Source organism: Cyclopterus lumpus, chromosome 6 (assembly GCF_009769545.1).
Source record: "Cyclopterus lumpus isolate fCycLum1 chromosome 6, fCycLum1.pri, whole genome shotgun sequence".
Classification (NCBI taxonomy): domain Eukaryota; kingdom Metazoa; phylum Chordata; class Actinopteri; order Perciformes; family Cyclopteridae; genus Cyclopterus; species Cyclopterus lumpus.
This window is the reverse complement of record NC_046971.1, coordinates 735,001-758,177: the sequence shown is the minus strand read 5'-3', so window position 1 is coordinate 758,177 and position 23,177 is coordinate 735,001. Positions and strand designations below refer to the sequence as shown.

Below are 23,177 nucleotides of genomic sequence, written 5' to 3'. Positions count from 1 at the left end.
GGTCCATTCAAAGGGGTCACTGTGTCTGGATTGGTCCGTTCAAAGAGATTGTTGCGTCTGGATTGGTCCATGTCAAAGGGGTCATTGTGTCTGGATTGGTCCATTCAAAGGGGTCGCTGTATCTGGAATGGTCCGTTCAATGAGCTTCCTGCATCTGGATTGGTCCGTTCGAAGTGGTTGCTGCATCTGGATTGGTCCATTTGAAGAGGTTGCTGCATGTGGATTTGTCCATTCAAAGGGATCGCTGCGTTTGATTTGGTCCATTAAAATGGGTCGCTGCGTCTAGATTGGTCTGTTCAAAGGGGTTGCTGCGTGTGGATTGGTCCATTAAAATGGGTCGCTGTGTCTGGATTGGTCCATTCAAAGTGATCGCTTTGTCTGGGTTGGTCTATTCAAAGAGATTGTTCCGTCTGGATTGGTCCATTTCAAAGGGGTTGTTGTGTCTGGATTGGTCCATTTCAAAGGGGTTGCTGCATCTGGATTGGTCCGTTCGAAGGAGTTGCTGCATCTGGATTGGTCCATTCGAAGGGGTTGCTGCATGTGGATTGGTCCATTCAAAGGGATCGCTGCATCTGGTTTGGTCCGTTCAATGAGCTTGCTGCCTCTGGATTGGTCCATTAAAAGGGGTCGCTGCGTCTACATTGGTCTGTTCAAAGGAGTTGCTGCGTGTGGATTGATGCATGTAAAGGGGTTGCTGCATCTGGATTGGTCCATTCAAAGGGCTCGCTGCCTCTGGTTTGGTCCATTAAAATGGGTCGCTGTGTCTGGGTTGGTCCATTCAAACAAGTCGCTGTGTCTGTATTGGTCCATTCAAAGGGGTCGCTGTGTCTGGATTGGTCTGTTCAAAGAGATTGTTGCGTCTGGATTGGTCCATGTCAAAGGGGTCGTTGTGTCTGGATTGGTCCATGCAAAGGGGTCGCAGCATCTGGATTGGTCCATTCAAAGGGATGGCAGCATTTGGATTGGTCCATTCAAAGGGGTCACTGCGTCTGTATTGGTCCATTCAAAGGGGTCGCAGCGTCTGGATTGGTCCATTCGAAGGGGTCGCTGCGTCTGTATTGGTCCATTCAAAGGGGTCGCTGCGTCTGAATTGGTCCGTTCAAAGGGGTCGCTGTGTCTGGATTGGTCCATTCAAAGGAGTCGCTGTGTCTGGAGTGGTCTGTTCAAAGAGATTGCTGCATCTGGATTGGTCCATTCAAAGGGGTCACTGCATCTGGATTGGTCTCTTCAAAGAGATTACTGCGTCTGGATTGGTCCATTCAAAGGGGTCGCTGTGTCTGGATTGTTCCATTCAAAGGAGTCGCTGTGTCTGGAGTGGTCTGTTCAAAGAGATTGCTGCATCTGGATTGGTCCATTCAAAGGGGTCGCTGGGTCTGGATTGGTCCATTCAAAGAGATTGCTGCATCTGGATTGGTCCATTCAAAGGGGTCGCTGTGTCTGGATTGGTCCATTCAAAGGGGTCACCTATTCTGGATTGGTCCGTTCAAAGAGATTGCTGCATCTGGATTGGTCCATTTAAAGGGGTCGCTGCATCTGGATTGGTTCATTTGTGAGGCGTGGTGTTGGAAGGTTCTAATCCTACGTCTCTTCACAATTTGTGTAGTTGTCTAATAATTCATATGGCCTTCTGTGGGCGACACCAAAAATAATGATTCACGATAAGTATTTAAAGTTCCCAACTAATGAAAATTCAGGTTTAGACGAACGGGATTCAGGATGCTGAACAAGTTGCTACTCTCCCAAATGTTTTGGACGTGTCGTTTCCGTCCTCAGAGTGTCTATGTCTCTCTCAGTCCTTGTGTCCTTGTGTACTTGTGTCCTTATGTCCTTGTGTCCTTGTGGACTCGTGTTCTTCTTCTTGCATTTCCACCAGCACTGGGGTATATATACATATAAATATATATACAATTATATGTGTATCTATATAAATATATATTATATATTTATAAACACAATGTATATACAATCATATGTGTATCGTATTCTCCATGATCTCTCTTCATCTGGACGGTCTCAGCTAACACCCCAAGGTCCGTTCAAAAAGGGTCACGGCGTCTGGTTTGGTCCGTTCAATGAGCTTGCTGCCTCTGGATTGGTCCATTAAAAGGGGTCGCTGCGTCTACATTGGTCTGTTCAAAGGAGTTGCTGCGTGTGGATTGATGCATGTAAAGGGGTTGCTGCATCTGGATTGGTCCATTCAAAGGGCTCGCTGCCTCTGGTTTGGTCCATTAAAATGGGTCGCTGTGTCTGGGTTGGTCCATTCAAACAAGTCGCTGTGTCTGTATTGGTCCATTCAAAGGGGTCGCTGTGTCTGTATTGGTCCATTCAAAGGGGTCGCTGTGTCTGGATTGGTCTGTTCAAAGAGATTGTTGCGTCTGGATTGGTCCATGTCAAAGGGGTCGTTGTGTCTGGATTGGTCCATGCAAAGGGGTCGCAGCATCTGGATTGGTCCATTCAAAGGGATGGCAGCATTTGGATTGGTCCATTCAAAGGGGTCGCAGCATCTGGATTAGTCCATTCAAAGGGGTCGCAGCATCTGAATTGGTCCATTCAAAGGGGTCGCTGCGTCTGAATTGGTCCGTTCAAAGGGGTCGCTGTGTCTGGATTGGTCCATTCAAAGGAGTCGCTGTGTCTGGAGTGGTCTGTTCAAAGAGATTGCTGCATCTGGATTGGTCCATTCAAAGGGGTCACTGCATCTGGATTGGTCTCTTCAAAGAGATTACTGCGTCTGGATTGGTCCATTCAAAGGGGTCGCTGTGTCTGGATTGTTCCATTCAAAGGAGTCGCTGTGTCTGGAGTGGTCTGTTCAAAGAGATTGCTGCATCTGGATTGGTCGATTCAAAGGGGTCGCTGGGTCTGGATTGGTCCATTCAAAGAGATTGCTGCATCTGGATTGGTCCATTCAAAGGGGTCGCTGTGTCTGGATTGGTCCATTCAAAGGGGTCACCTATTCTGGATTGGTCCGTTCAAAGAGATTGCTGCATCTGGATTGGTCCATTTAAAGGGGTCGCTGCATCTGGATTGGTTCATTTGTGAGGCGTGGTGTTGGAAGGTTCTAATCCTACGTCTCTTCACAGTTTGTGTAGTTGTCTAATAATTCATATGGCCTTCTGTGGGCGACACCAAAAATAATGATTCACGATAAGTATTTAAAGTTCCCAACTAATGAAAATTCAGGTTTAGACGAACGGGATTCAGGATGCTGAACAAGTTGCTACTCTCCCAAATGTTTTGGACGTGTCGTTTCCGTCCTCAGAGTGTCTATGTCTCTCTCAGTCCTTGTGTCCTTGTGTACTTGTGTCCTTGTGTACTTGTGTCCTTATGTCCTTGTGTCCTTGTGGACTCGTGTTCTTCTTCTTGCATTTCCACCAGCACTGGGGTATATATACATATAAATATATATACAATTATATGTGTATCTATATAAATATATATTATATATTTATAAACACAATGTATATACAATCATATGTGTATCGTATTCTCCATGATCTCTCTTCATCTGGACGGTCTCAGCTAACACCCCAAGGTCCGTTCAAAAAGGGTCACGGCGTCTGGTTTGGTCCGTTCAATGAGCTTGCTGCCTCTGGATTGGTCCATTAAAAGGGGTCGCTGCGTCTACATTGGTCTGTTCAAAGGAGTTGCTGCGTGTGGATTGATGCATGTAAAGGGGTTGCTGCATCTGGATTGGTCCATTCAAAGGGCTCGCTGCCTCTGGTTTGGTCCATTAAAATGGGTCGCTGTGTCTGGGTTGGTCCATTCAAACAAGTCGCTGTGTCTGTATTGGTCCATTCAAAGGGGTCGCTGTGTCTGGATTGGTCTGTTCAAAGAGATTGTTGCGTCTGGATTGGTCCATGTCAAAGGGGTCGTTGTGTCTGGATTGGTCCATGCAAAGGGGTCGCAGCATCTGGATTGGTCCATTCAAAGGGATGGCAGCATTTGGATTGGTCCATTCAAAGGGGTCACTGCGTCTGTATTGGTCCATTCAAAGGGGTCGCAGCGTCTGGATTGGTCCATTCGAAGGGGTCGCTGCGTCTGTATTGGTCCATTCAAAGGGGTCGCAGCATCTGGATTAGTCCATTCAAAGGGGTCGCAGCATCTGAATTGGTCCATTCAAAGGGGTCGCTGCGTCTGAATTGGTCCGTTCAAAGGGGTCGCTGTGTCTGGATTGGTCCATTCAAAGGAGTCGCTGTGTCTGGAGTGGTCTGTTCAAAGAGATTGCTGCATCTGGATTGGTCCATTCAAAGGGGTCACTGCATCTGGATTGGTCTCTTCAAAGAGATTACTGCGTCTGGATTGGTCCATTCAAAGGGGTCGCTGTGTCTGGATTGTTCCATTCAAAGGAGTCGCTGTGTCTGGAGTGGTCTGTTCAAAGAGATTGCTGCATCTGGATTGGTCCATTCAAAGGGGTCGCTGGGTCTGGATTGGTCCATTCAAAGAGATTGCTGCATCTGGATTGGTCCATTCAAAGGGGTCGCTGTGTCTGGATTGGTCCATTCAAAGGGGTCACCTATTCTGGATGGGTCCGTTCAAAGAGATTGCTGCATCTGGATTGGTCCATTTAAAGGGGTCGCTGCATCTGGATTGGTTCATTTGTGAGGCGTGGTGTTGGAAGGTTCTAATCCTACGTCTCTTCACAGTTTGTGTAGTTGTCTAATAATTCATATGGCCTTCTGTGGGCGACACCAAAAATAATGATTCACGATAAGTATTTAAAGTTCCCAACTAATGAAAATTCAGGTTTAGACGAACGGGATTCAGGATGCTGAACAAGTTGCTACTCTCCCAAATGTTTTGGACGTGTCGTTTCCGTCCTCAGAGTGTCTATGTCTCTCTCAGTCCTTGTGTCCTTGTGTACTTGTGTCCTTATGTCCTTGTGTCCTTGTGGACTCGTGTTCTTCTTCTTGCATTTCCACCAGCACTGGGGTATATATACATATAAATATATATACAATTATATGTGTATCTATATAAATATATATTATATATTTATAAACACAATGTATATACAATCATATGTGTATCGTATTCTCCATGATCTCTCTTCATCTGGACGGTCTCAGCTAACACCCCAAGGTCCGTTCAAAAAGGGTCACGGCGTCTGGATTGGTCCATTCAAAGAGATTGCTGCGTCTAGATTGGTCCGTTCCAAGGGGTTGCTGCGTCTGGATTGGTACATTCAAAGAGATTGCTAAATCTGGATTGGTCCGTTCAAAGGGGTTGCTGCATCTGGATTGGTCCAATCAAAGGGTGTTGCTACATGTGGATTGGTGCATGTAAAGGGGTTGCTGCATCTGGATTAGTCCATTGAAAGATTGATTGTGGACTTGTGTTCTTCTTGCATTTCGCACCAGCACTGGGGTATATATACTGTACATATAAATATATATACAATTATATGTGTATCTATATAAATATATATTATATATTCATAAACACAATGTATATACAATCATATATATCTATATATATATCCTGTATATATTTTGTACACAATATATATATACAAATATATGTGTGTGTTTATATTTATATACGTGTATATATATATATATATATATATATATATAGACAAATCAAATTAGAATAATTATAATTTTTAATGAAAATGAAAAAAGCAGGGTTGTCATATTGGGTAATTGTAAAAATACTAATATAAGTGAAGAACTGGAGTAAACTCATGAGCAACAACAGCTGAGATGATGATGTCATCCAGTCACCTGCTGTTCCAGCTGCAGAAGACGTCCTGCTCCTCCCGTCTGGACTCACAAGTGCATACTCCAAAGTAAACACTGCAAAGTACACAAGTCTGTACTTGGCGTACTTGGTATTGAGAAACGACCCTGGTCTGGTTGGACCCGTGAACATCTGCTCTCTCAGTGTTCGATCTATACTGAGTTATAAATAAAGGGTTCTTCTCACCTTCGGGTTCCTCGTCAGCCTGGTCCATCTCCAGTTTAGTCAGTAAACTCACAAACCATTCAAAGGACTTCTGGTCTCTGTTGATCCAGATGAAGTCCACCTGCAGGGTCCAGAACAGACTGGTGTCCACGAGCGTTCACACCAAACACATGCGGTCAGTAATGCTGATCCTTACTTTGCGCAGCTTCATCTCGCTGTCTTTGATGTTCTCGCACCAGGAATAGTTACAGCTGGGGCAGTTCTGCTTCCTCATGCGGTACCTGGAGCACACAAGACCATCAGGGCCTCACGAGAACCAGATAGACCTGCTCTCTGAACCAGAACTAGAGTCTAGTACCACACTCAGACCTGCCCTCTGAACAAGAAATAGAGTATGGTACCTCACTCAGACCTGTTCTCTGAACCAGAACTAGAGTCTGGTACCACACTCAGACCTGCCCTCTGAACCAGAACTAGAGTCTGGTACCTCACTCAGACCTGCTCTCTGAACCAGAACCATAGTCTGGTACCTCACTCAGACCTGCTCTCTGAACCAGAACTAGAGTCTGGTACCACACTCAGACCTGCCCTCTGAACCAGAACCATAGTCTGGTACCTCACTCAGACCTGCTCTCTGAACCAGAACTAGAGTCTAGTACCACACTCAGACCTGCCCTCTGAACAAGAAATAGAGTATGGTACCTCACTCAGACCTGCTCTCTGAACCAGAACCATAGTCTGGTACCTCACTCAGACCTGCTCTCTGAACCAGAACCATAGTCTGGTACCTCACTCAGACCTGCTCTCTGAACCAGAACTAGAGTCTGGTACCACACTCAGACCTGCCCTCTGAACAAGAAATAGAGTCTGGTACCTCACTCAGACCTGCTCTCTGAACCAGAACCATAGTCTGGTACCTCACTCAGACCTGTTCTCTGAACCAGAACTAGAGTCTGGTACCTCACTCAGACCTGTTCTCTGAACCAGAACTAGAGTCTGGTACCTCACTCAGACCTGCTCTCTGAACCAGAACCATAGTCTGGTACCTCACTCAGACCTGCTCTCTGAACCAGAAGCATAGTCTGGTACCTCACTCAGACCTGCTCTCTGAACCAGAAGCATAGTCTGGTACCTCACTCAGACCTGCTCTCTGAACCAGAAGCATAGTCTGGTACCTCACTCAGACCTGCTCTCTGAACCAGAAGCATAGTCTTGTACCTCACTCAGACCTGCTCTCTGAACCAGAAGCATAGTCTTGTACCACACTCAGACCTGCTCTCTGAACCAGAACCATAGTCTGGTACCTCACTCAGACCTGCTCTCTGAACCAGAACCATAGTCTGGTACCTCACTCAGACCTGCTCTCTGAACCAGAAGCATAGTCTTGTACCTCACCGGTACATGATGCTCTGCAGGATGGAGGCGAACGGCGTGATCCCGATACCGGCCCCGATCAGGACCGCATGCTCCGAAGTGAAGATCTGTCTGGTAGGGGTCCCATACGGTCCGTCTATGTAACACTGACACACACACACACACACACACACACACACACACACACACACACACACAATCATATGAATAGATTTTGTTAATATACATTTTTATGGGTCAACCCCGTTTATTATTCAGCAATGCTCCTGCGGTTTTAACCAGAAGTCAGCAACAAAAAATGTAAACGTCAGAAAAAATTAGGACTTTTTTACAACGAACAAAAGGCAGGAAAGGAGTCAACGTTGTTGACTTCTTTCCTAACCTAAGCCTATTTTATACTTCAGCCAGACACCACATGAGCCGGAGGGAGGAGTCCGGCTTCACTGAGCAGGAGCGTTTTAGATTGAGAAAAATTGCGACAAAAATAAAATAAATGATGGATAAGGGTGATGCCGAAAGCTCCAATTTGTGTTTTAATTAATTTATTGGTTTTTGTTTGTGTTTTGAACATTTTTCTTTTAATGGATACTTTCAGAGTCGGAACTTTAAATGTTAATGGAGCCAGGGATGTTAGGAAGAGAACATCTATTTATGAATTTAAAAAGATGAAAGGTATTGATGTTCTCTTCCTACAAGAGACCCACAGCGACAGCACCAACGAGGCCGACTGGAGGAGGGAGTGGGAAGGGGAAGTCCTCCTGAGTCACCACACAAACCTCAGTGGAGGAGTGGGCTTCCTCTTCTCCAGGTCTTTTATCCCGGTCTCACTGGAGGTCAAACACATCATCGAGGGGAGGTTGTTTTTAGTTAAAGCACGGTTCGACCTTTTTACTGTTGTTTTTATCAATGTGTATGCTCCAGCAACCGGTGCAGAGAGGAAGCTGTTTTTGCAAAAAGTTAATGATGTTTTAAAGCAACCCAGAGGAGCAGCCCGGAGGAGCGACCCTGAGGAGTGACCCAGTGGAGCGACCCTGAGGAGCGACCCAGAGGAGCGACCCTGAGGAGCGACTCAGCCCAGAGGAGGAGAAACCTTAACTGAAACTATGGCATTGAAACGGGGTCTCAGGACCACCAGCGGACAGAAGCGTTGCGTTTGTTGGTTTTGTTTGTTTTTGTTGTTTGATTTGGTTTTGAAGTGAGTGCAATGTTCTGTTTGTTTGTTCGTTTTTTTATGTCAAATAAAGGTTTTCTAAAAAAATCTGTTCCCTCTCTCTCTCTCTCTCTCTCTCTCTATGTCCCCTCTCTCTCTGTCTCTCTCTCTCTCTGTCCCCTCTCTCTGTCCCCTCTCTCTCTCTATGTCCCCTCTCTCTCTCTCTATGTCCCCTCTCTCTCTCTCTGTCCCCTCTCTCTCTGTCTCTCTCTCTGTCTCTCTCTCTATGTCCCCTCTTACAACTCTCTCATTTTCTCTCTCTATGTCCCCTCTCTCTCTGTCTCTCTCTCTATGTCCCCTCTAACAACTCTCTCATTCTCTCTCTCTCTGTCTGTCTCCCCCCTCTCCCCTCTTTCTTTCTCTCTATCCATCTCTCTCTCTGTCCTCCCTCCCTCTCTCTCTCTCTGTCTCTCTTTTTATACCCCTCACTCTCTCCTTGTCTCTCTCCATCTCTATCTGTCTCTCTCTCTCCTTTCTTGGATTGTAATTCATCTCTTGGATTATTTAGATGATGCAGTTTTCCTTTAAATTTTTCCAGTTATACATTTAAAGAAGGATTTTCAGCAATTCAGTTAAATGCTTTTGGGCTTCAACACTTTTCAGCAGGTAGTTTGCCTTTTCTGTATTTTCATATATATTCGTCTATTCCGCTATTTTCAGCTATATTCAGCTATATTCAGCTATTTTCAGCTATATTCAGCTATATTCAGCTATTTTCAGATATATTCAGCTATATTCAGCTATATTTGGTTATTCCGCTATTTTCATATATATTCAGCTATTTTCAGCGATATTCTGCTATATTCTGCTATTTTTAGCGATATTCTGCTATTTTCATTTCATATATTTTCCAGCTAAATTCAGCTATTTTTTCAAATATTTCACTTTAAGCTCCAGCTTTTTGCCTTCCAACGCGTTTTCAGCAGGAAATGCTCTTTCTTGTTATTCTTCCAAATTTCCCTCTTCCGCCAGAACTTTGGTCGAGCGTACTGCTCGCAGCGTTGGATGGATCTGCATAAAAAATACATCAAAACGTGCGGCCTGATCAGGAATTGTGTGCTATGACTTTTCTAAGAGATCGGTCCGGCGCTTAGCCCCAAAAACGCCAAGAAACAGTGAGAAATTGTCCCATTCACTTGAATGGGGTTTCGGAAGAGAAAATGCTAATCAACGCTAATCTTTGTGCCCACACTGTGTCTCCTTACATTAAGGTAGAGTACTGATTTAAAGTTTAAAACGTTAACAAAGGATGGAGCTTATTTGCCCAATTGGACATTTTTTCATAGCTAGCACAGTTTAGACAGAATCTTTGTTCGAGTTTCGGAAGATTTCTGGGCTGTTTCATGGGTTTATAATGTGTGTGTATGTGGTTGGAATGTTCAGCTCTAGAGTGACAGAGCCAACTGCACTCTATTTACATTACATTACATTACATGTCATTTAGCTGACGCTTTTATCCAAAGCGACTTACAATAAGTGCATTAAACCATGAGTCCAAACTCAGAACAACAAGAATCAAGCAAGTACAATTTCTTCAATAACGTCAAACTAGAGTACTATCCGTAAGAGCCATTTAAGTGCTACTAAAGTGCCAAACTACAAAGTGCTATTGGTAAGGGACATTTAAGTGCTACTAGAGTGCTACTACGGCTCTACCTTCCCTATTCAAGGTATAGTCGAAAAATAAGTGTTTTTAGTTTGCGACGGAAGATGTAGAGACTTTCTGCTGTCCTGATGTCAATGGGGAGCTCGTTCCACCAATGAGGAGCCAGCACAGCAAACAGTCGTGATTTTGTTGAGTGTTTAGCTTGAAGTGACGGAGCTACAAGCCGATTGGCAGAAGCCGAGCGAAGTGAACGGGCTGGGGTGTGAGGTTAGACCATGTCCTGGATGTAGACCGGACCCGGTCTGTTAACAGCACGGTACTCAAGTACCAATGTTTTGAACCGGTAACCAGTGAAGGTCGCGGAGGAGCGGAGTAGTGTGGGTAAATTTCGGGAGGTTGAAAACCAGTCGAGCAGCTCCATTCTGGATGAGCTGCAGAGGTCGAATGGCATTAGCAGGTAGACCTGAAGGAGGGAGCTACAGTAGTCTAGCCGTGAGATGACCAAAGCCTGGACCAGAGCCTGGACCAGGACCTGTGCCGCCTTTTGAGTGAGAAGAGGTCGTATTCTCCTGATGTGGTACAGCATGTACCTACAGGAGCGTGTTATTGCGGTAATGTTGGCAGTCAGGGAGAGTTGACTGTCGAGTGTCACACCGAGGTTCCTGGCAGTCAGAGTCGGAGCCAGCACTGAGTTGTTGAGGTTAATAGTCAGGTTGTGGGTGGGAGAACCTTTTCCTGGAAGGAGAAGTTCAGTCTTGTCCGGGTTAATTTTCAGGTGGTGTGCGGACATCCACTGAGAGATGTCAGTCAGACATGCACTGAGATGTCAGTCAGACATCCACTGAGAGATGTCGGTCAGACAGGCAGAGATTTGTGCTGCTACCTGTGTTTCAGATTGGGGAAACGAGAGGATCAGTTGGGTGTCGTCAGCATAGCTGTGGTAGGTGAAGCCATGCGAGCGAATGACAGAGCCGAGAGAGTTGGTGTACAGAGAGAAGAGAAGAGGACCAAGGACTGAGCCCTGAGGGACCCCAGTAGTCAGAGGACAAGGCTCAGACACAGATCCTCTCCAGGTTACCCGGTAAGAGTCGGTGAGGTAGGATGAGAAGAGTGAGAGCGCGGTGCCTGAGATACCCAGGTCCTGGAGGGAGGACATGAGGATCTGGTGGTTCACTGTGTCAAAGGCAGCGGAAAGGTCTAGAAGGATAAGGACAGAGGAGAGAGAGGCAGCTCTAGCAGTGTGAAGCTGCTCAAAGACAGCATTTTTTACACCATTTATGGATCAAAACATAGGGAATATTGTGCCAGTCCTCACATGTGTCGATAGAATCCACAATGTTTCACTTATTTGTCAGGAGAACCCTTAACGAGGGAGCGAGTCCACCTCTCTGCCCCACCCGACTCCATTATAAAATCAGAGCCAGATTTTCTTTCTTTAAAGAAGTGAGAGCACTTTGTAAACTGGGATTAAGCCGTCATATCTAAACCCAAAAACACATTTAAGGACACGTACACGTTCACAAAAGCCTTCAGCCGCTCCTAATGTCTACACTTTTGTGATCAGAGTTATGGTTTTCTGTGACATTACACATTTCAACAGGTTCTTTTTCATGAAATACTCAGATTAGTCAGGGACACACAGCTGCTTCAAATGAGGTAATCAGCACAGCTCAAACAACATGTGCCCTCTCGCCATGGCAACCGGTCATACACACGGAGGAGAGATAGGGAAATGTGGGCGTGTCTCTGTGTCCACTGATCCACACACACACCTAAGCCAGTCAAGGAGCTTCAGAGTAACTCTGGTTATATTTACTCCACCAAGATAACAAATATATCAGCGCGTTCGGCTCAGTCTTTCCTCTCTATTGATAATACTATGTTGGTGATTTGATCATGTTTTTCTTTACAGGGTTTTAAATTGTTTGGTAGAAAATCCAGAATTGCTTTTTCTACACAGGCAGTGTGTGGCTCTCTCTCCCCTCTCTCTCTATCCTCCCCCTTCTATCCCCGCCCTCTCTCCCTCCCTCTCTCTCTCTCTCCTTCCCCTCTCCCCCCTCCCAAAGTTCCCTGTTTGATGCAGATATAGCTACGCGTCACTGCTGTTTGATCAGGGCGTAAATACATTTGTGATCTGCTGCTGCCTTATGAACCCGACCCCTCAGGTCATCTGGGACTGGTCTACTTCCTGTTACAAAAGTCAGAACTAAACATTGACAAGCAGCGTTCAGTTTTTCAGAGCTCATAGTACCATATTACAACTGTAGATAGCTAATAGTTCCATATTACCCCACTAGAGAGCTCATAGTACTATATTACCCCACTAGAGAGCTCACAGTACCATATTTCCCCACTAGAGATCATAGTACCATATTACCCCACTAGAGAGCTCATAGTACCATATTACCCTTGTAGAGAGCTCATAGTATCACATTACCCCACTAGAGAGCTCATAGTACCATATTACCCTTGTAGAGAGCTCATAGTACCATATTTCCCCTGTAGAGAGCTAATAGTACCATATTACCCCTGTAGATAGCTAATAGTACCATATTACCCCACTAGAGAGCTAATAGTACCATATTACCTCACTAGGGAGCTAATAGTACCATATCACCCAACTAGAAAGCTTATAGTACAACATTACCCCACTAGAGAGCTCATATAACCATATTACCCCACTAGATAGCTTATAGTACCATATTACCCCACTTGAGATCTTATAGTACCATATTACCCTACTAGAGAGCTCAGAGTACCATATTACCTTTGTAGAGAGCTTATAGTACCATATTACCCCACTAGAGAGCTCACAGTACCATATTACCCCACTAGAGAGCTCATAGTACCATACTACCCTATATATTATAGTGCATATATATTGTGTATATATGATATATATATCATCCTGCTTGACTTCAGTGCCACCTTCGACACTATCAACCACTCCATCCTCCTCTCAAGTCTCCAATACTCCTTTGGCTTAACTGGCACTGCCCTTTCCTGGTTCACCTTATATCTCTCAGACCGACATCAATTCATTGCCATAAACAACTGTAAATCCTCCACCTCCCCAGTCACCCACAGTGTCCCCCAAGGTTCTGTGCTCGGTCCCCTCCTCTTCATCATTTACATCCTTCCCCTTGGACAAATCATCTGTAGTCATGGTCTTGACTTCCACTGTTACACTGACGACACCCAACTCTACTTCTCCTCCAAGACCATCACCTAGTCTCCCACTCCACTCTCACTACCCGGCTTACTGATATAAAAGCATGGATGCAACAGAACTTTCTGAAACTCAACTGCAATAAATCTGAAATACTCATCATCGGCCCTAACTCCCTCACCCGCTCAGCCCAGACCTTCTCTCTCAACATTGATGGCTCCATCATCACCCCCTCCACCCAGGACTGCAACCTCGGTATCTTCCTCGATATCATCCTTGACCCCACCCTCTCTTTCCTACCCCACAACAACCACATCGACAAAACTGCCTATCATTCATCTCAGGAACTTTGCACTCCTCCGGCCCTCCCTGTCCTCTGCCACCACTGAAGTTCTCCTCCATGACCTCATGACCTCCAGACTTGACTACTGCATCAGCACCTCTATGGCTCTCCCAGCAAAATTCTCAACAAACTTCAGTATGTTCAGAACTCTGCTGCTCGACTGCTCACCTCCAACCGCCGCTATGACCACATCACCCCGGTCCTACGCAACCCTCACTGGCTCCCGGTCAAATTCAGGATGGACTTTAAAATACTACTCACCACCTACAAAGTCCTAAACAAAGGCCCTTTCCTACCTTTCAGACCTCCTCCCCCTCCAAGCCCCAACCCGTTGCCTCAGGTCCGCCGGTGCAAACACTCTGAAGACCATCAGGACCAAGCGTCGGACCTGGGGTGACAGAGGTTCTCAGCTGCTGCACCCCCCCTCTGGAACGCCCTCCCCATCCAAATCTGTCAGGCTCCAACCCTTTCATCATTAAAACAAGCCCTCAAAACCCACCTCTTCAAACTCGCCTTCACCTGCTAACCCCTGCACCCACCCTTCACTACATGACTCACTCCTGCACCCACCCTTCACTACATGACTCACTCCTGCACCCACCCTTCACTACATGACTCACTCCTGCACCCACCCTTCACTACATGACTCACTCCTGCACCCTACCCTTCACTACATGACTCACTCCTGCACCCTACCCTTCACTACATGACTCACTCCTGCACCCACCCTTCACTACATGACTCACTCCTGCACCCTACCCTTCACTACATGACTCACTCCTGCACCCTACCCTTCACTACATGACTCACTCCTGCACCCTACTGTCCACTACATGACTCACTCCGGCCCCTCACTCACTTCTTTCTGTTTAGTTTTAGTTTTGTTTGTCTATGCCTTATGTAAAGCGTCTTTGAGTGTCTATATCAATTTGAATCTTATTATTATTATATTTGAGTAGTGTATATTACATATGATGTATATTATAGTGTATATATGATATATATATATATACATATATATATATATATATTTCATATATACTATATAGTTGAGTAGTATATATTGCATATGATGTATATTATAGTGTATATATGATATATATATATATATATACATATATATATATATATATATATATATTTCATATATACTATATAGTTGAGTAGTATATATTGCATATGATGTATATTACATGTGTTTGCTCACCTTGATGTTACAGAATCTGTGATTCTCACCAAACTTGGCAGAAACCTGAAGGTTGAAGAGAGCTGATTACCAACAGGAAGAGGAAGTGAAGTCTGAGCACTAACTGAAGACTCTGGACAGCACCTCTCTCGGGGGAGGAGCTTCTCCTCTCTCTGTCGGCTCCAGCCTGTCTGCAAGAGGCTCCACCGAGCCCTGGGATCCAGACGTCGGGGGGTCCAGGTTCGACACCGGGTCCGAGACCTGGATCTGGACCGGGACAACGTCGGACCAGGATCCGTTCTGACGATACATCATCAGCTCGACGGCGTCATCCTCATTAGAGGCTACGGTTCCGTTTGTGGAGCTGAACAAGATCTCCTGTGAAGAACACACACATACAATGACACACAACCTGTGTGTGTGAGTGTGTGTGTGTGTGTGTGTGTATATATGTATGTATATATGTGTATATACTGTATATACATTTCTATATGTGTATATATATATGTACTTGTATATGTATGTGTATATGTATATATACCTGGGCCTTCCTCCTCTGTCTCCGGGTCCTCAGACTGGCTTCCAGTCTCTTGGGGTTGAGGTCTCGGCTCTCTGGTTGTCTGAAGTACTCGTAGAGACGGTTGGTCCACTGACCCATCGAGCGGATGTGAAGCCACAGACTCTCTGCAGGTCAAAGGTCACATCATATATATATATATATATATATATATATATATATATATATACTGTATATGTGTGTGTGTGTGTATATATATATATATATATATATATATATATATATATGTGTATATTAGTTAGTGGGTGTATATTTGTCCAATATTGTCCTGAATCAGAGCAGTATTGATTGTTGGGCCATTCCACCAACAACCTGAGGGCGGGGTCGACACAGCTGTAGCTAATTATCGCCAACTGGTGTAAAAACAGGTGGGGGCTTGAAGCGTCAGCTGTAGCGTCAGGGAAGACTCCTTGTATGAAGACTCGGAGGATAAAGAGACTGGAGTCTTTAGTTGGAGTCTAGACTCGGAGGATAAAGACACTGGAGTCTTTGGTTGGAGTCTATACTCGGAGGATAAAGACACTGGAGTCTTTGGTTGGAGTCTATACTCGGAGGATAAAGACACTGGAGTCTTTGGTTGGAGTCTAGACTCGGAGGATAAAGACACTACAGTCTTTGGTTGGAGTCTAGACTCAGAGGATAAAGACACTGGAGTCTTTGGTTGGAGTCGAGACTCGGAGGATAAAGACACTGGAGTCTTTGGTTGGAGTCTATACTCGGAGGATAAAGACACTGGAGTCTTTGGTTGGAGTCTAGACTCGGAGGATAAAGACACTGGAGTCTTTGGTTGGAGTCTATACTCGGAGGATAAAGACACTGGAGTCTTTGGTTGGAGTCTAGACTCGGAGGATAAAGACACTGGAGTCTTTGGTTGGAGTCTAGACTCGGAGGATAAAGACACCGGAGTCTTTGGTTGGAGTCGAGACTCGGAGGATAAAGACACTGGAGTCTTTCATTTCTGGCTTTGCTATCGAGCAATCGCTGGACTTCCTGGCTCTCACTGAGACTTGGATCACACCAGACAACATCTACTCCTGTTGCTCTCTCCTCTCCTTCTCTTTCAGCCACACACCCAGACCCACTGGTCGGGGTGGTCTACTCATCTCACCCAAATGGAGTTTTTCTCACTAACCGCTTCCATTATTCACCCCACTATCTTTTGAATTTCATGCAGTGACGGTTACTCATTCAGTTCATCTAACCATTGTTGTTCTCTACCGTCCTCCTGGTTCTTTGGGAGACTTCTTGGAAGAACTAGATGTCCTCCTATCAAACTTCCCAGAAAATGCCCCCCCGCTCAACCTTCTGGGTGACTTTAACATCCAGACAGAGAAGTCATGTGACCTGCTGCTCTTACTGTCTTCCTTTGCTCTCTCTCTCAGTCCTTCCCCTCCTACTCACAAAGCTGGCAACCACCTTGACTATATGTTCATCAGAAACTGCTCTACAGCTAACCTCACTGTAACTCCACTTCATGTCTCTGACCATTTCTTCATCTCTTACTCTCTGGACCTGACAACCCTCCCACAACGGACTCTGCACCTGTCCGTCGCAACATCCACACCCTCTCTCCCTCTCACCCTCTCACCCTCTCTCCCTCTCATCCTCTCATCCTCTCACCCTCTCTCCCTCTCTCCCTCTCATCCTCCTCTCTGGCCTCATCTGTTCTGTCAGCCCTCCCTTCAACTGACTCTGCACCTGTCCCTCTCACCCTCTCTCCCTCTCATCCTCTCACCCTCTCTCCCTCTCTCCCTCTCTCCCTCTCATCCTCTCACCCTCTCTCCCTCTCACCCTCTCACCCTCTCTCCCTCTCTCCCTCTCACCCTCTCATCCTCTCTCCCTCTCTCCCTCTCATCCTCTCCCTCCCTCTCCCTCTCTCACCCTCTCTCCCTCTCATTCTCTCACCCTCTCTCCGTCTCATCCTCTCACCCTCTCCCTCTCACCCTCTCTCCCTCTCACCCTCTCTCCCTCTCATCCTCTCTCCCTCTCCCTCTCTCACCCTCTCACCCTCTCATCCTCTCACCCTCTCTCCCTCTCACCCTCTCTCCCTCTCATCCTCTCTCCCTCTCATCCTCCTCTCTGGCCTCCTCTGTTCTGTCAGCCCTCCCTTCAACTGATTCCTTCTCACTCATGCAGCTTAACTTTGCCACTGACACTCTTCTCTCTACTCTGTCTTCCTCTCTTGATTCTCTCTGTCCTCTTATGACTCTAAAGGTCCTCAAGTCCTCTTACGACTCTAAAGGTCCTCAAGTCCTCTTACGACTCTAACGGTCCTCAAGTCCTCTTATGACTCTAAAGGTCCTCAAGTCCTCTTACAACTCTCAAGGTCCTCAAGTCCTCTTATGACTCTAAAGGTCCTCAAGTCCTCTTATTACTCTGAAGGTCCTCAAGTCCTCTTATGACTCTGAAGGTCCTCAAGTCCTCTCCGGCTCCGTGGTTGTCTGACTCGGTGCTCAGAGAGCCACTATGCAGCCAAAAGTCTGTTCTACCAATCCAGAATCGAATCCTCTTTATCTAACCCCAAAAAGCTCTTCTCTATCTTCTCCAACCTCCTTGACCCCCCTGTTCCCCCCCCTCCCTCCACCCTTCTACCAAGACACTTTGTGACTACTTCACAAAAAAGATAGACGACATTGTTTTCCTCTTTCATCCCCCTGTCTCCTAATCAAGTTCTTACCTTGGTAACCTCTGACCCCCCAACCACCTGCCCCCTTGACCCCATCCCATCTCACATTCTCCAGTCCACACCACTATGTGGAATCAAGACCTGAAGTCAACAACCACAGACCTAAGTCAACAACTACAGACCTGAAGTCAACAACCACAGACCTGAAGTCAACAACTACAGACCTGAAGTCAACAACTACAGACCTGAAGTCAACACCTACAGACATGAAGTCAATAACCACAGACCTGAAGTCAACAACTACAGACCTGAAGTCAACAACCACAGACCTGAAGTCAACAACTACAGACCTGAAGTCAACAACCATAGACCTGAAGTCAACAACCACAGACCTGAAGTCAACAACTACAGACATGAAATCAACAACTACAGACCTGAAGTCAACAACTACAGACCTGAAGTCAACAACCACAGACCTGAAGTCAACAACCACAGACCTGAAGTCAATAACTACAGACCTGTCTCTCTCCTCCCCTTCCTTTCCAAAACTCTAGAGCGAGCTCTTTAACCAAGTCTCCTCCTTTCTACACAGTAACAACCTTCTAGACCCCCACCAGTCTGGATTCAAGGCCACTCAACAGAGACCTCTCTCCTCTGTCCTTATCCTTCACACTAGAGCATTGTGGTGGTGGGGCGTGGTTAAGCTCAGCTGCAGAGGGGAATTGGGGGAGTGCGCTCAGGGAACGGTACCAGGTGGAGACCTAATTGGCCTCAGCTGGGTCTAATGATGTGCTTTCCCTATAGGACGGAAGGAGGGGGTGTTGGACGTTGCCGTGACGGAAGCCGAGTACGGACACAGGAGGGCGCTCAGGGGCAAGGCCGAAGAGCACGACTGTGTCCCGGACAAATAAAGATCCGTAAACCGAGTTCGGTCTCCTGTGTCTCTGTGTTAGGGGGGAGGGTAACACGAACACTGGAGCCCAACGCGGGGCCCCCCTTAAAAAAAAAAAAAAAAGGAAAAAGGAAACGCATGCCAGGAGACGAGGGACAACCAGGGCTGCCGGCCCAGCAGTTGAGATGAGCTGGGGCAGATGCTGGGAGGCATCGCCCAGATGCAGCGGGATCAGGCGGAGGCGAATCGCCAGTTCTTGGAGGCGCTCCAGGTCCAGGCACAGAGACAGGCTCATGCCCTCGAGCAGCTCGCCGCCTGCACAGGTGCGGCTCCGCCGGGGCCGCCTGCACAGGTGCGGCTCCGCTGGGGCCGCCGGCGCCGGACCCCTCCGCCTAGAGGGGGATGGCGCTGCCCAAAATGGCAGCGGCGGACGATGTCCAGACCTTTCTGGAGACCTTCGAGGTGATGGCGGAGGCGTGCGGCTGGCCGACGGTGGAGTGGGCGATCCGCCTCCTGCCACTTCTCACCGGGGAGGCTCAGACCGCGGCCCTGGGACTTCCCCCGGCAGTCCGGCGCAACTACGCGGACGTGCGTAAGGCGGTGATGGATCGGCTGGGTCTGACCCCGGAGGACCACCGGTGGAGGTTCCGGGAAGCCACGCTAGGGCCGGAAAGAATCCAGGGGGGTACACATCAGGCGATGGTGGATTCGGGCTGTACGCAGTCTATGATCCACCAGAGCCTGGTTCGACCCGGGGCATTGATTGAGGCATTGTGGGTGAAGATAATGTGTGTTCATGGGGACGTTCACGAGTATCCTATGGTGTCAGTGGAAATTAGATACGGGGGAAAAAAACATAATGTAAAGGTTGCGGTTAGCTCCCGCCTTACGCACCCCCTAATCTTGGGAACAGATTGGCCGGGGTTTAACAAGTTAATGGGACAGGCGGCGGGGGTGCGTTCACGGCCAGTAGGGACATGCGATATCTGCGCTGTGCTCAGCGGCGACGCGAGGTCGTCCGACACTGCACTGGAGACTCCACCGGCTCCGGAGTTTCACTCCATGGAGGATTTTCCACTCGAGCAGTCTCGTGATCCGGGAAATGATTTTCCAGGCGGCTCACTATAACCCGATGGCTGGTCACATGGGATACGAGAAAACACTAGACCGGATAATGACCCGATTTTATTGGCCGGGCATCCGGGCGGATGTGCGCCGTTGGTGTGCGTCCTGCCGGAGTGTCAATTGGTAAATCCCCCGGCCATTCCGAGGGCGCCTTTGCGTCCTCTGCCATTAATGGAGGTTCTGTTCGAGCGAATCGCTATGGACCTTATCGGGCCATTTCACCGGAGTGCACGCGGATATCGCTTTGTATTAGTCCTGGTGGATTACGCAACACGATATCCGGAGGCAGTGCCGTTGCGCAATATTTCGGCAAAGAGTGTTGCGCAAGCGCTGTTTCAGGTCATCTCCCGAGTCGGCATCCCAAAAGAGATTCTGACTGACCAGGGCACCCAGTTCATGTCAAGAACACTGAGAGAACTTTACGGGTTACTGGGCATTAAGTCTATTCGGACCAGTGTGTACCACCCACAGACAGACGGTCTGGTGGAGCGCCTGAACAAGACTTTAAAGTCCATGATCCGTAAATTTATTAATGACGATGTACGTAATTGGGATAAATGGCTTGACTCTGTTGTTTGCAGTGCGGGAGGTCCCCCAGGCCTCCTCAGGATTTTCTCCCTTTGAACTTTTGTTTGGCAGGACTCCACGGGGGGGGTGCTCGAACTCATTAAAGAAAACTGGGAGGAGGGGCTGAGCACCAGTAAAAGTGAGATCCAATACGTCCTGGACCTGCGAGCAAAGCTCCACAAACTGGGTAGGATGTCACGTGAGAATTTGCTCCAGGCCCAGGGGCGTCAACAACGGCTGTACGACAGAGGGGCCAGGCTGAGACAATTCACACCGGGAGAGAAGGTACTTGTATTGCTTCCTCCTTCCAGCTCTAAACTCCTCGCCAAGTGGCAAGGGCCCTTTGTGGTCACACGGCGAGTGGGGGATGTTGACTATGAGGTGGTGCGTTCTGACAGGGGTGGAGCTACACAGATTTACCACCTCAACCTCCTAAAAGCATGGAAGGAGGCGGAGTCTGTTTCTCTGGTGTCTGCGGTATCTGAGAGAGAGGAGCTGGGGCCTGAGGCTCCAAAATCTACTAATCCGGCCTCGCTCCTTTGTGAAGACCATCTCTCCGGGACCCAGAGAACAGACATTGCCTAGTTGCAAGAGCAGTTTGCTGACGTGTTCTCTCTCCTGCCAGGTCGCACCAATCTCATAGAGCACCGAATTGAGACGCCTCCGGGCGTGTTACGGCCCTACAGGTTACCTGAACACAAAAGAAAGGTGGTTCAGAGGGAATTAGCGGCCATGCTGGAGATGGGGGTAATAGAAGAGTCACACAGTGCCTGGTGTAGTCCCATTGTTCTTGTGGTCAAGAAGGATGGATCTATACGGTTCTGCGTGGATTATCGTAGGGTGAATGACATGTCACGATTCGATGCTTACCCAATGCCCCGGGTCGACGAACTCCTGGACCGACTGGGCACTGCAGGTTTCTTTACGACACTGGATTTAACAAAGGGCTACTGGCAGATTCCTCTGTCACCAGAGTCCAAGGAAAAGACGGCCTTTGCCACTCCGTATGGGTTATACCAATTCACCATGCTTCCCTTTGGGTTGTTCGGGGCCCCAGCCACGTTTCAACGCCTCATGGACCGGGTGCTGCGTCCGCATGCTGCATATGCGGCCGCCTACTTGGATGATGTGATCATCCACAGCACCACCTGGGCGGAGCATGTGCAGCGGGTGGGCGCGGTGCTGGAGTCCCTGAGGCAGGCGGGGCTCACTGCCAACCCAGGGAAATGTGCAGTTGGACGGAGGGAGGTACGGTATCTGGGGTACCACTTGGGCGGCGGGCAGGTGCGCCCACAGGTGGACAAGACTGCCGCTATCGCAGCCTTCCCACGACCCAAGACTAAATAAGAGGTGAGATGGTTTTTGGGGCTGGCGGGTTACTATAGGCGGTTCATCCCACATTTTGCAGATTTGATCAGCCCCTTGACCGACCTGACCCGGAAAGGTGCCTCAGATCCGGTCCAGTGGACGAAGCGGTGCCAGTTGGTGTTTGAGATGGTAAAGCAAGCTCTCTGTGGGGAACCGCTCCTCCACACCCCTGACTTCTCTCTTCCCTTTACCCTGCAGACTGATGCATCGAACAGAGGGCTGGGGGCCGTTTTGTCCCAGCAGGTGGAGGGGGTTGACCACCCAGTCCTGTACATCAGCCGCAAACTGTCGGAGAGGGAGGCCAGGTACAGCACGGTGGAGAAGGAGTGCTTGGCCATCCGGTGGGCGGTCGACTCCCTACGCTACTACCTCCTGGGGCGCTCATTCACCCTCTGGTCGGACCATGCCCCGCTCCAGTGGCTCCATCGCATGAAGGATACCAACGCCCGGATCACTCGGTGGTATCTGGCTTTGCAGCCTTTTAATTTCAAAGTGATCCATAGGCCGGGGAAGCAGATGGTTGTGGCCGACTTCCTCTCCCGCTCTCACGGGGAGGGGGGGGGAGTAGGTTAGGCCGGATGGCACCCTGGCCTAAGTCGGGCGGGGGAGGTATGTGGTGGTGGGGCGTGGTTAAGCTCAGCTGCAGAGGGGAATTGGGGGAGTGCGCTCAGGGAACGGTACCAGGTGGAGACTTAATTGGCCTCAGCTGGGTCTAATGATGTGCTTTCCCTATAGGACGGAAGGAGGGGGTGTTGGACGTTGCCGTGACGGAAGCCGAGTACGGACACAGGAGGGCGCTCAGGGGCAAGGCCGAAGAGCACAACTGTGTCCCGGACAAATAAAGATCCGTAAACCGAGTTCGGTCTCCTGTGTCTCTGTGTTAGGGGGGAGGGTAACATGAACCTGTTACAAGCATCCTCTCTCCTCTGTCCTTATCCTTCACACTAGAGCATCCTCTCTCCTCTGTCCTTATCCTTCACACTAGAGCATCCTCTCTCCTCTGTCCTTATCCTTCACACTAGAGCATCCTCTCTCCTCTGTCCTTATCCTTCACACTAGAGCATCCTCTGTCCTTATCCTTCACACTAGAGCATCCTCTCTCTCCATCTAAATGTTTATATATGTGTACATGTATGTATGTATATGCGTATGTATATATATATATTAATATATATATATACATAAATATATATTAATATCTATGTAGATATGTGTACATGTATATGTCTATAT

At 47.9% G+C, this 23,177-nt stretch overlaps 1 protein-coding gene across 1 annotated transcript in view; it reads right to left on the bottom strand.

Annotated features, from left to right (window-relative positions):
* nox5 (NADPH oxidase, EF-hand calcium binding domain 5) overlaps nucleotides 1-23,177 on the bottom strand; it is a 52,313-nt gene that overhangs the window by 19,673 nt on the left and 9,463 nt on the right. The window contains exons 9-14 of the mRNA XM_034535312.1: nucleotides 15,331-15,473; nucleotides 14,934-15,167; nucleotides 14,811-14,855; nucleotides 7,297-7,421; nucleotides 6,098-6,182; nucleotides 5,923-6,022 (exon numbers count right to left, since the gene is read on the bottom strand). Of these exons, the coding sequence (XP_034391203.1) occupies nucleotides 5,923-6,022; nucleotides 6,098-6,182; nucleotides 7,297-7,421; nucleotides 14,811-14,855; nucleotides 14,934-15,167; nucleotides 15,331-15,473 (732 nt within the window). The remainder of the gene's footprint in view (nucleotides 1-5,922; nucleotides 6,023-6,097; nucleotides 6,183-7,296; nucleotides 7,422-14,810; nucleotides 14,856-14,933; nucleotides 15,168-15,330; nucleotides 15,474-23,177) is intronic.